The sequence below is a fragment of the Pygoscelis adeliae genome, unplaced genomic scaffold (genome assembly GCF_000699105.1).
Source record: "Pygoscelis adeliae isolate BGI_AS28 unplaced genomic scaffold, ASM69910v1 Scaffold259, whole genome shotgun sequence".
Taxonomy (NCBI): domain Eukaryota; kingdom Metazoa; phylum Chordata; class Aves; order Sphenisciformes; family Spheniscidae; genus Pygoscelis; species Pygoscelis adeliae.
This window is the reverse complement of record NW_008825497.1, coordinates 204,967-218,472: the sequence shown is the minus strand read 5'-3', so window position 1 is coordinate 218,472 and position 13,506 is coordinate 204,967. Positions and strand designations below refer to the sequence as shown.

The following is a 13,506-nucleotide window of genomic DNA, read 5'->3' as shown; positions in this document are numbered from 1 at the left end:
GCGCCTATTACACATCTCTCTTGCTCCTGGGCACATGTCACAGTGTGCCCCAAAGCCCCAAGTCCCAGCTCCCTCCCCCCCAGCCAGAGGAGACCCTGGTTAACTGGGCTGTTACCGCAGTATTCGAGGTAGCTCTGGACTCCTGTAGATGTACTTGTGCCGGTAGCCGAGGTCTGTGTGGAACGGAACAAACTGCACCTTGTAGTCTCGGAAACTCCGTGACGTCGCAGCAATGTTGTAAAGCTGAGTTCAAGGGGAGGCAGTCACCCAGAGCTGGCAGCTCCAAACCAGCTACCCCTGCCAAACCAGCACCCCTCTCAGGGGTGGGTTATGGGCCCTGGCTTGACCAGCTTTGCTAGCTCTAGCTCCGTTTCACTATTGATTTGCCACCTCCAATACCACAGAATTTGTAGCCCCTTCAGACTATGCATTTCTACATACACCTTCCTATTGCTGACTTTTTGCCTGGCTGGGATGTCGTTCTACCCACACCAGTTCCTCCCACCAGATCAGTTTGCAGAGCCACATGTGTACCTTCTTTCCCAGATGAAACGGTACCACCGGGTCATCCTCAGCATGAAGGATGAGCAGGGAGCAGGAAATGTATTTCACACTGTAAAAGAGACAATAATGTCACAAAGGCTCAGAGCAATCCCATCACTCTGACACCCACACACTTGGATTTTCAAGGAAACTGCAATGACAAAGATGTCCTGTGGGTCATTAACTGCAGTTCAGATCTTGAAAACACTATTATCTGGGCACCATTCATTTGATCTATAGAAAATTTACTAGTGAAAGGCATCCTTGTAAAAGCTATTTGCTGCTTAGACCAGAGAAAAGTGGCTCACCCCAGTGCAAAGCATCCATCTCCCAAGGTCTGGTTTGGTTTCAGTACTGGAAACCAAGCTCACAAATGCTTAGGCTCTTGAGTGAAAGGCTCAGTGAAAAGAGACAATGTTATTACATGCAGGGTGGCTTATGCAAATGCACAGCAGAGAAATCTTCCCAAACCTTCAATGTCCCAATGCTACTGTTTAACATGTAACGTACACTTGAAAAGCATAAATCACATGGACCAAATTAGCATATCCCTGAGTAGTCTCTGTGCTCTCTGTTGCATCTGTCCTTATTAAGAACAATTAAAAAAGAAAGAGCTCCACAGTGCAAAGCTGTATTGCACTGAGGGCTGCGAGAGTAACTGAAATCCTTTCAGCAAGTATAATGCTTCAACAACAACAAAAAAAAAAAAGCAGAGATTGCAGTCTGATGTCTATCCTCCTTGAGGCTTGCCATGGCTCACTGCGGCCACAGCTGAAATCCCAGCAAAGAGGGAACTCACTTCTCATCGTTTGCAAATTTAATTCCACTTGTCGTGATGGGGTCAAGGAAGAACCAGTCAAACCCAGGGAAGTATCTGTATATCTGAGAGGAAAAATTTGTGTCAGTGGCAGGCACCAGCAGGACAGTTATACAAACAGCAGTAATGGGGCAGGCCACTGCCATCCCAGTAACATCCCTTGGTTACTGGCTGCGCTCTCTGCAGTGAGTTGGTCCATGTTTCCACCAGCATTATTTTTCCTCTCCTGTTTCAGGCCCATCTTATCAGCCTGCTCAGGAGCAGGCTCTCTGGGTGCTTGTATGGTCAAGGTCCCTAGGTATCATGCTGCTGCTGGCAACAGTCTTCCTGGAAGAGAGCTTTATCCCAGGGCACCTCACCAGCCCGGCCGCATCCAACACCCGGTCTGGGTGTCTGCTCAGTTCAGAGCCAACTCGCAGCCATGCCGGATGGAAGAGACGGACACATCAGAGGGAACTCACCAGGGAAACCACACAAGCAGAAAGGGGCCACATGGATGGGGCAGTGACCAAAAGAAGCCCAGCTTTGCCATCGCTTTGCTCACAGCCCACAAAATAGCCTCCGGCAACAGAGAAGCTACAACACAAGAAGAACGGGCTCTCCACTGCTGAGAGCAGTCTCTGTCTTCCCTTCCCTACATTTACTGCCCTTTCTGATTCCAGTTTCTGTTTTCTTCAAGCAGGCTCCACACATGGCTCTGGTACTGCTTATTGTACTAGTGCTACCAGGAGCTGCCTTAAGTGCAGCTCTTTATCCCCGATGCTTATAAATATCACTGCTGCCCCACAAGTCATGCAGTTAGCTCAGCTACATCACTTCTGAAGGTTAATTTCTAAGCATACAATTACATGCCACTAGTGTGAGAGCCACTGTGTACTTGCCACAGAAAAGGGGTGACTTCGCGCCTCCTCCCGTATGTTGGTGAATGGAGATTCCAGTATCAGGGCATCCGGGGGCGTTTCTGAAAAGTCGAAGGCAATGTGCTGAAATGCAGGGGTACGGATAGCCAGCAAGGTCGGGGTCTGCCTTATGAGAGCAGCTGCCACCATGGTGCACCAAGGACAAGCCTTGTCACAACTGCAAACATATGTGGAAATCTGGGACGCCGGCAGGACCCGGGCTGGGTGGGAAGAGCATCCACCCACCAGACTTACCTCTCTCGCAAAGGCGCCTCACTAGATTTGTTGCGACCCTGGAAAGAAGAACAACGAGCATTTAATCTGGCACAGGCCCTCTGCAAAGCACCAGGCTCTAGTGGCAGCAGGCAGTAGAGGTACAACTCAACTGCCGTAACGTCGACCCCTCACACTGTCTGAGGTCTGGGCAGCCAGCCCACAATGACTTGAGTTCCCACAAGTCTCCCATGCTCAGCTGTCTCAAATGGCATCAGGTGCCTGCATTTAGGTAAATGAACAAGTCCAAGGAAGCAGGCCCTTGGAAGGACCTCCTTTAAGATGGCTCTTGGGCTCCCAACATATCTGCAGCTGTGTGACACAGCCTCTTACCCCCAGACCACAAGGGCTGAGCAAGAAAGAGGGGAATGCGGGGGTATGGGTAGAGGAGTGCCGTGTTCCAGGCAGCTGGAGCGCAGGGTCCCAGGGTGACACCACAAGGAGTTTCCATAGCTGGGTCAGAAAGCAGCAGGGTCTCCCCCATGCATCTCCCTAATGAGACAGGCGTATTTCCAAAGTTGCTGAATCCTCCACACACAGCGTATTTCAAAAACCTCAAACTCCAGGCTGGCTGTGGTCACCAGGGAACTCAACTGGGGACCATAGTCCCAGGCCACTCGGATTGCAGTGCATTGGGAAATGTCACGAGTATGCTCTTACCCAGAAAGGGATCCTGAAACATGGCAAAAATTTAGAGGAAGAGCCAAAGGAAAAGCCTTTGCCTTCTCTCAAACAAAGCAGGATGTCTAGTATCACAGCAATGAAGAGGTACTGTCCTGAAATACCTCCCTGTCCCAGCAACACTTTTGTTGGACAGCAAGGCAAGCTGTTGTGGTCTCAAACAGTTTAATCTGCACACAGCTCAACTCAAAAGTAACTCTTGTGTTTGCCCTCTGCTCCTCTGCAAATCAAGGGGGTAAGAGCTGCTGAACACGACCCACCTCCAGACAGCAATGGAAAGGGAAGCAGCAGGAAAGGAAAGTTAAAAACATGCAGGCTAAGGCACTTGACACTTTGAACTTCCCTGTGCCAGGCATGACCATGTAAATGTCACAGATGGCCAGCAGTGTAGTCATGCAGGCATCTGCGTGAGTACTGATTACACACGGCATGTTTGCCAGGACAGGAGGAAAAGGTTTTGTAAGGGCAAGTCACATGCACATGTGGCTGGTCTGAGATACACTTCCAGAGTATCAGAGAAGCCTGATGTTCTGCTCTGAAGGACATATAGACATAGGTTCACCACAGGAAGAGATCAGTGCAGTCCCACTTTCTCTCCCTTTGGTCAATCTGCATTGTATTATACCAAGTGTCTTTTTTCCAGTGTAACCCTCTGGGCAATGAAGGTTCAAGCTCAAATCCTACCTAGTCATTCACTGTAGCCCTTCTCACTCTGAAGTGCAAAGGGGAAGCTACACTGCAGCAATTATGCCACAGGCTCCAAGCCAAGCCAGCCTGGGGATTACGGCAAACAGCACCTTATCCAAGGTCAGTGTTTAATGTTTTTCAGAAGCTGCTAAATCCCACTGAGATTAGATGCTTACCCCGTCCCCAAGGAGTGTCCCCATATATAGACAGGGTTGTCTCCACTTCTTGCTTTTATCCAGTCGAAGACATGAAGGGCGTCGTAGGTCATTCCCCTCTCTGACGGGCTGCCTATTGAATCGCCCCAGCCTGAAACACAAATAGTCCTTCTGAGAATCCCACAAACTGGTCAAAGCCAGCCTCCATGCAGCCCATCTGTGACTACAAAGGGACCTGGGACATGGACAGTTTCTGTTTATTTCACTGTGCATCTCTACAATTTGGGGCTGAAAGCCCTGATTGATCCGCAGTCATTTAAACAAGGTAACTGCTGGCTGCCAAGGAGTTTTCGTGGATTTAGTCAACAACGAAAACAAGAGCTGGATCTCAAACGCTGCCACACTGTGTTCTTGCACCTACCCATCTGCAACAGCCCAGCTCCCAAACCTTAGCTGCTTTTGCATGCAGGTAACCAATCTGTAAGTGGAGTCTCTAACGGTGTAAGAATTGGATGCTTAGGGTCAAAAACCAAGCACGTTTCACAAAGCTGTTGCAACATCAGTTTGTCTATGCTGTTCAATCAATGCCCTCAAGCAATTTTCCACCCTCCTGATTGTTTTGGCTCTATCACTATTGCAGCATGTCTACACATCTTATGCTAAGCAGAAAGCATCCCACATCCCTTCTGATACCTAATAAGCAGCCAGAGAAGCAGCTGCCAGCAGGACTGAAAAACAGGGCAAGGTCCTACAAATAAACCTCTCCCAGATGACTTCTTGATAAAAATGCAACGGATTAATTTCTTTCCTCTATCTCCAGTGGCGTTACACTGCAGCCATGGCTTAAATAATGAGAAGGAAAAAAAAAAAGAGCAGCAGATGCTTGACTGCTGGTGGCACAGAGTTGCAAAATGGTCATGGCTTCTGCCGAGGACGTTACCAATTGTTAGCAAATCATTTACTCTATGTCTTATCTCACCTATCAGCTTTTAAAAAGAAGTGCAAATTCAGTTCCCTGTGTGACCTCAGGAAAGTCAATTAGATCATATCCAAAAGACTACATCTAGGCATGCTTACTAGTTTCCAGATGCGCACCTGGAGGATGCCTTAACTGGATGCTGTGACAGCATATGTGCCTGGGTCACCCTCTGCTCCTTAGCTCCCAAATCAATGAGCCCTGTGCATGAGGACAGATAGGAGCCAGAGTCCGACGAGCTAGACATCAGGAAGCAGTGCTACACAGGAAGGCACTGGAAAGAAATTTCTGGAAGTTCTTTGGATACCCATGAGGAAAAAAAGAAGTGATAACCACGACTAATTAGCTGGCAGCGGCTAATTAGCTGGCAGCAAGCATTTATAAAACAACAGCTCCCCTGAGATCCAAAAAAAAGAGCAACTTCTTTGTTGCTTCTACAGAAAGAGACAGCTAAAAGTGTTTCATAATAAAAGAAGCCCACATACCTCGATAATCAAATGTGACCACGTGGTACCCAAGGGAGCTGAGAACCTGGAGGGGAGAGAAACATGCAGAAACCCATCACAGAGACTTGCACAGCAGCCATGCTCTTGCCTCAGGCCACGGTGCAGGGATCTAATTTATAACATTATCAGCCTGATATGGTAAAGCAACAACTTACAGCTTTTCGGTGTAGCAGGCACAGAGCCTTTCAAACACTAATCATCTCAGCCCGCTGCTTTTACTCCATTTGTTTCCTGGACCTCATATCAGGCTCTTAGATGTTGACCCTCCCTTTCACAGCTTTGCCCTTAAGATCCACAAATATCCTATGACTGTTTCCCCTACAAACACTTTCAGGTTTTCCAGTGAAAGAGTACAACTGCCTCATTTATATTATTCAAACTGGCATAAGTGTTAGCATATAGGAGCCCGTCTCAGGTTTCAGAAGGCTTAAATGTATACATCCAAAACATGCAATTGCTCTGTCACAAAGATTTATGTTACAGCCAATGGTAATCCTAACAAAATCTGTCAAAAGCAAGTAAAAATACCCCATGTTAGATCAACTTACTTGGAAAACGTGCCTTGGTAAAAACAATGCTAGCATTCCAAGCTACCATTGCTCGGTATGAACCTAACAGCTCCATGGTAGATAAATATCAACAAAAAGTCACAAAAAGATTAAAATGTTGTTGCTCTCGTGGTCTATGTATGATACATGATTTAAAAAAGCAATCTTAGTATTACACTAACCTCTAAACCTTCTAATGGACAAAAGGAAATCACCTCATATGTAAAACCAACACTTTCTTTCTAGTGTAACTGAAATCTTTACAGCCTGAACAATTACTTTTACTAGTTTAGATCTCATTAGTACAGGAAAAAAAGAGAAAAAGAGGACAACATAGAAAGGAGGGTTGTTCAGGTAAGTTGGCAACTCAACTCCTTTGCTGGGAGGACTATGATGGTGATGGTTTCTCCCACTTCCCTCTAGGATCCACCCGGGGCTAATTTTCATACATTTTGGACATGCACTGGATGTTTCTTTCTCTTCACTGGTCTGTGATTCCACGTTACGTCCCAAATTACTTTATGGGGCGTGTTCAACATACATTGGACACGTTCTCTTTCTTACCTTTAAACCCATTTTTGCCCAGCTCCCAGGTCTGCATCTCTTTAGCTGGCCACTAGCAGGCTGTGCACAGCCCAGGAGTCTCTGGGGGTCAGGCTGTCCCCCGTTCCACGCACGCTCATACCTGCGCTCCTCTGCAATGCCCCCTGTGTCCCCATCTCCAAGGTCTCTGCTGTCATACCAGGCCTGTACTCCTCTACACTGTGTCACTATGCTGGGTGTCATCAGTGTTTCATTTGACACAGAATAACTGTATCTGTAACTTGTACATAAAAACATTACAGCCATTTTCTCTGTAATGCTATCTGTATGAGAATTGTTACTATTTGTACTACAGTTATGGCTATGCCATGTAATTATACAAAGCTCAGCAAAAGTAAAACCAGCTAGACAGCGGCCACCTGGTTGGTAGACAATTGCTTTTATGGCAAAACAAGCTCAAAACAGTGCTCCAGGGAGCTCCAAAACAAGGTCAGAAGAAGCCTTACAAGCCTCAGCCATGTTACTAGCAGTGGCAATACTAGATGCACTGGGTTACAAGGCTGCAATTTCCCTTTTTGACAGACCACTATCTGCAGGCTATCACTCACAAGTCCAGCAAGGATATTGGAAACCCTCCTGTGGCTCAAGGCTTCTCAGGACCAAGCAATGGATTTTCTCAGAGGTGTTTACCCTTTCAGCTTGCCTTATGATAGCCTGCACAGGTCTGAGGGCAGTGTGTAGCTCTTCATTGTAATGTGTTGCCATTACTCATTTGCTGAGTGTTTGATTTTATAGCCAATGCAGCTTGCACAACGAATAAAACTGCTATTAAGACGACAACTACAGGATGCAAAGCCAAGTTCGAAACTCCTGTAGCGGCAGATCACCGTTTTCAGAGGGATTGCAGGCAGGAGCAGTGCTCAGTGGTTTAGACTGTGCAGCACTGTGGCAGATCAGGTATCTGCTTGGTGTGCAACATTCACGACCTTCAGGGCTTGTTGCACTACAAGCTGGACTTCCAGCATTAACAGTTAGGTTAGCATTCGTTGCAATTTTTTAAATAACACACCTAGTGGTACTGGGACTATTGCAGCATACAACTGGAATGATACCCGTAAGCTGAGCGCTACTTCTAAAGGAACAGTACAATTTTAACCTTAACAGGTTACACAGATATCGGGTAGAGTTATAAACAACTAGACAATTTACAACAATTTCAGGGCACACAGTCTGCATACAAGCACAACTGGAGCTTACACAGACAACTGGCGCCTGACTGGAAATGGAGATAGCATTTCCATTGTCCCACTAGGATCTAAATGGTCGTCTGAAGACGGAAAGCCAGTAACTTCACGTATGTATCAAACAGTCTGCCCTGCTGCTTGCTGGCACCCCCCCGAGACTAACACGTCACATCATGCTCACCCTTGCTGCACTTGGTTGTGTTATTTCTTGGCACTACTCCGCTACCCCTCTTTTAATGCCATTTTCCCACTAACAGTTATTTGGAATTTATATTAGCAGATGCAACTGCAACAGCTTCCAAGTCACTCAAAGGTCTTTTGCTTTTTGCTATTCAGATCTCTTCAGGCAATTCCTGTTTCTCCTTCTTTGGCTCTAAATCCTTCAAAGGCGTTCCCTTGGAGGTGACAAGGTCCGTACTGTATGCACTTCCAGGGCAAAGGCCCTTTACAGCAGAAGTATTAAATACGCAGTTGTTCCACTCTGGGATCCACACTCACAAATTACTGTTTCTTCAACATCCTCTTGCAAATAACTATGCCAACATCACAGAGAGATGTGGTTATGTATATACAACACCACAGTACAGAATACCACTGCAACCTACATAACAATAGCAGAATAATCAGGTGAAATATTAACTAACAAATTAGGTGCTGCAAGACAGCTGTTTCCATCAGAATCACTATACACCATTCTTTATACGTTCACTTACATATTGGACCCCCCGACTGGACATGCAGAACACAAGTTTGGTTTTCAGCTTTACAATGTGATTTTACTGGTAAGATATTACATACAATCTAGCCTTTTCCAGGCTGCTAAAAATTATTTAACCTGTTGACAGTTTACCTGTCTTCTATACATGTTTGTTATGTGTTGGCTGCATTGGCGGCATCTCTTCTCAATAACAAATAGATGCACTTTTAATTAGCAGCTGTTACATTTAAAAACAGATTTTTACCATCGTCTATTTCTTCTTAAAAAAGATGCTGAGTTTAACACATCTGTTGCAATCACGCACACAGGACTGATGTTTCATTTTCAAAGCCTACTGTATCCCAGTTCCACTAGAGACTTTATTATTCAACTATTCCTTCAACTTCTATCTGCTTAATTACTGATAAATAATTAACTGATAATGTTCTCAATTCAAACATTTTTTTCTTTTTGGTCTCCATCCTAGATTTCTTTTATGTTTATACTCATGTATACTTTTCACCTGTGCTGTTCCCGCTGGTACCCACCTCGCTCTGGGAGCTCAGCCCCTGCAGCAGGAGAGCATCGCTGTTTGCCCCATGGCAGCTCTGCCTTCTTCCACCTGAATATTCACCTTCTCCCCCTCTGTTTGTCTTCCTGCAAGCAGCCCTTCAGCACCTGGTTCTCCCCCTGCATTTACCTCCTCAGACCATCGGTCTAACCTGCACCAGCCACCACCTGCACCTCATACCTGTCGAAGACCACTACAGAGTGGCCTCCAGCTTTCCTTAACCTCAATCCAAGTCTGAACCCACAAGCACAGCCCTACACCCAAATCCTGCCATTCAGCACAGCCAAAAGCAGCAAGGAAGCACCTGAGACAGCGGCCATGCCTGGAAAGAGCGTGGAGTCTCCTGAAGAGGGACAGGAATGGTGTGATGCATCCCCAGCCAAATTCTCCTCTTGCCACTGGGAGCCAGGAGCTGCAGGGCTACACAAAGCAAATACACCTGGCAGAGAGCAGGAGATGCTGCAACCAATGCATGCAATCTCCATGCTCACCTAAACCTAGGCAGGCCATGATCAGGACCCCTGACCACCAAGACCTGCCTCCTCACAGCCCAGCATGGCACAAGCCGGTGTGCCCAGTTCTCCTCTCCCTAGCAGCGAGCAGGGACAAAGAGCTGGGATAAAGATGATGGTCATCTCCCGCCTTTAACAAAGGAAGAAGTCGATGGAGCCTCCCACTCCTGCACCCATTCAACTCAAAGCCAAGATACAGGTGAACCACTTGCAGGGGCTCATTCCTCCAAGGACCTGCCAAACCCTGACCATGGGCATTGCCCCGCTCTTACACTTCAGAGGTGCCTTTCTCTTCCAGGGAAAAGAAGAGATGAGGCTGAGGAGGAACAGGAACAAGCAGAAAAAAGCAGCAGAAACTGTCACTACCACCATTGCAGCTGCCAGAGCAGTAAGGTGCCCACCTCAAGCTTCACGATGCAGGGCCCCACACTAACAGCACCCTCTGCTTTAGAGCATGCCTCTGCTGCCCATGTACCTTCCTTCCTACCCTGGCACTGGGCAGCTGCAGCACCCAAACACCCGCTTTCCAAGAGGAAAGCGGACATGCAAAGCAAGGCCGAAGTACAGCCTATCACCATGGATATACAAGAGAAGAAAGAACCTCAACCATCAACATCTAGCTCCTCCTGGTGAAGGACACACATAGCTGATGACGAGCTGTAACATCCCTGCCTGGAGCCAACAACCCTGGGAGCATCCCAATCCCATGCCCTGCACTAACAGCCTCTTCTGGTTTAGTCTTTTTCTAAGAGTATTTTTCTTTCTTGTTTTTCCCCTTTGAATTAGGTCAGAAAAAGTCTCAGCTGAAGCTGGTAAGATTTCAATTGGCTTTGCAGATAACAGGCATTTCCTTTGACCCTTAACAGGATGTTTAGCATAACAATGCCAAAAGCTTTATTTATAGTAATTACTTATGCCCCTATAACAATACTGTATTGTTTCATGTGCTGCTATAAAGTTGGATAACCTCATGCAATGGGCAAAAAAACCTCTGCATCAGCTCTCCACTACCCCAGCACACCAGTGTAATAACAACTAAAAGCTTCACTGCCGAAGCCTCAACGTACAAGTATGAATTGCAGGAGGATCTTGCGGTAGTCTGTCATTGACAGTCAAGGTAGCTAAGAGAACAGGATTCTTGTCAGTTTTAAAAGGTTTTGAGTTGCATTATTCAAGTATGAATAATTTGAATAATGTGAATAACACAGTGACCCTGAATACATTGGTAACTGTGATACCTGGAAACCAGTCTTGAGCGAAGAATAACTGTCCAGACTAGAGGAAAGCATGCCCCTCAAAGCGAGTTTGTATCTGGTTACTGCTCCACCGCTGCTCCTCCTTCTGGCTTTTTCATGGCGCCTGCTTTTGGTTACTGTCTTCAAACATACATCAACTCGGGCAAGAACGATTTCGGACACCTGCTGCTCACAGACTGTGCAGCAGTGACAGTCTCAATTTTCAGTGCTGCTGCTGAGAAAAGCTGCTCACGTGAATCAATCACTTGGAAAGAAAGGACAGAGACCTCTTGCAGTTATTATTTCCCTTCTAAGCCTCTTCTAGAGGGTTTCCCCTGCTGCTTCCAGCCTACTAGCAGCACCAGCAAAAAGGACAGCAATCCAGCCTGTTCATTCTGCTGGAATAAGCATGAACCTAGAGTTTCTGGCGTGGTTCTGGTAAGCCCGTGTGTGCGTTCACATGTGAGTAACTGACTGAAAAAGGCAAACTAAGCAACTTGTCTATGTTCTCAGAAGCAAAAGAATACCAGACCCAGGAACAGAAACCTTGGCTTTTGGTAAACTGTGTTGTCCATATATGTACACACACAGAAACACACAGAGGCACGCAGAGTCTTTGAGTATTCTGAAGCACTGCTACTCTTGCTCAGTCAAAATCCAAAACAACTCCTCTGCCTCTGTTGACCAGCACAAAATGCATTGCAGCATAGGCCGATTCCCAGAAAAATGACCAAATAGATCACCATACACGACAGTCTCCTCAACCAACTTTCTGCAACTTAGCTCATCCTTTTTTCTTAAAGGCAAAGAAATATCACGTGCCTCCTTGGGGTTGCCAAACAGCATTTTCTAAGTGATCTGAATTAAAAAGACTTTGCGGCAGGGGATCTTGCATAAGAGGCTGCATTGCAATAAAGCTTTATGAGTGCCAACACCCTGACACAAATTATAAAGAGAAGGGAACAATAGCTAAATCCACAGGAAAAACACAGACTCAGACCCCTCTGAAATGAGCCAGCAAAAATAATTATGGCTCTTTTAGAAACACGTGATACGAGACCAAGAAATAGCGTGTGAGAATTTCAGCCAAGAGAGAGTTTAATAAAATAAATGACCGCAAAAGTCATCTGGCAAAAGACCCAAAGCAGCTGAAGTTACCTGTCCTCGGGTAACACACCATGGTGCTACGTCTGTGAAATTCACTGAGTTTTGTACAAAATCTTCAGCACTTGAGATGGCACCACTCATACAAATGCATCGTGCCACGGGAAAGGGGGAAACCCAGGCTGAACCTGCCTGCCTGACAAGGGATAAAGTAACCCCTGCACTGGCAACCTTGAAAACGTTTTATTGCAACAAATTGTTCTGTGAATAGGCAAGCACTAGCTCTGTCACCCCAGCCAACTAATGGGCCAACAGGGAGGTTTACACTGGCTCGGCCTAACATTTTGGCATTTAAAAGAACAAATGTCAGCTTCAAAAGTTTGAAGAGTGCGAAGAATCTGAGCTGGCCTCATTCCACATATATTTTCCCAGCAGTTGGTGATGTATGGCATCATGTATGGCATCCTCACAACAAAACCTGCATTAAGACCAGTGACGAGAAAAAACAACGGCGAGTTATGGTCATTGGCAATTCCCTCCAGTGCAGAATGGAAGCACCCGTTTGCAAACAGGACCCTCTTTTCAGGGAAGTTTGCTGCCTCCCTGAGGCCCAAATTAGGGACATCACCACAAGACTGAAGAGCTTAGTACAACCTTCAGACTACTATCCATTCCCAAGCAGTCATGCCAAGGTCAGAGACACCAACCCCTTGCAACAAAACCTGCATTAAGACCAACATCAAGAACAAAAAATGGTGAGATATGGTCACTGGCGATTCCCTCCTGTGCAGAGCAGAAGCACCTGTTTGCAGACTGGACCCTCTTTTCAGGGAAGTTTGCTGCTTTCCTGGGGCCTGAATTAGGGATGTCACCACAAGACTGAAGAGCCTAGTACAACCTTCAGACTACTATCTGTTCCTGCTCCTTCACGTGGGTACTAATGCTGTTGCAACAAAAAGTCTGAGGTCAATCAAAAGAGATTTCAGAATGCTAAAAAAATCAGCAGCACAGGTAGTGTTTTCCTCAGTCCTCCCAGGAATGGGGGGAGACTTTGGAAGAAACAGGTGAGCCCAGGATATCAATACCCAGCTCCAGGATTGGTGCCTCCGCTAAAACTTTGGGCTTTTAAACCATGGAAGAGCCTTCAAAACACAAGGTATGCTGGGACCTGATGGGATCCACCTGTCCCAATGGGGAAAACACGTCTTTGGGTGTAAGCTGGCGGGACTGATCGAGAGAGCTTTAAACTAGAATTGATGGGGGAAGGGGATACCAACATGATTGCAGTAGGTAAGCCAGAGTTGGCATTGGCATCACCTGAGGGTGGCAATGCTAGTGGGAACACTTACACTGCTTCTGGGAGCACGGAGGGCTCAGGGGCGTATCTGAAATGCTTGTACACCAACACACGCAGTATGAGAAACAAACAGGATGAACTGGAAGCATTGGTTAGTTCCCAGAACTATGATATCATTGGTATTAGTGAGACTTGGTGGAATGAGTCCCACAACTGGA

General features: G+C 46.5%; 1 protein-coding gene across 1 annotated transcript in view; it reads right to left on the bottom strand.

Annotated features, from left to right (window-relative positions):
* The window catches only part of ABHD12 (abhydrolase domain containing 12), a 54,741-nt gene that overhangs the window by 2,472 nt on the left and 38,763 nt on the right, over positions 1-13,506 (bottom strand). The window contains exons 6-12 of the mRNA XM_009331357.1: positions 5,517-5,562; positions 4,077-4,206; positions 2,515-2,552; positions 2,242-2,321; positions 1,343-1,425; positions 535-613; positions 116-243 (exon numbers count right to left, since the gene is read on the bottom strand). Coding sequence (XP_009329632.1) covers positions 116-243; positions 535-613; positions 1,343-1,425; positions 2,242-2,321; positions 2,515-2,552; positions 4,077-4,206; positions 5,517-5,562 — 584 coding nt within the window. The remainder of the gene's footprint in view (positions 1-115; positions 244-534; positions 614-1,342; positions 1,426-2,241; positions 2,322-2,514; positions 2,553-4,076; positions 4,207-5,516; positions 5,563-13,506) is intronic.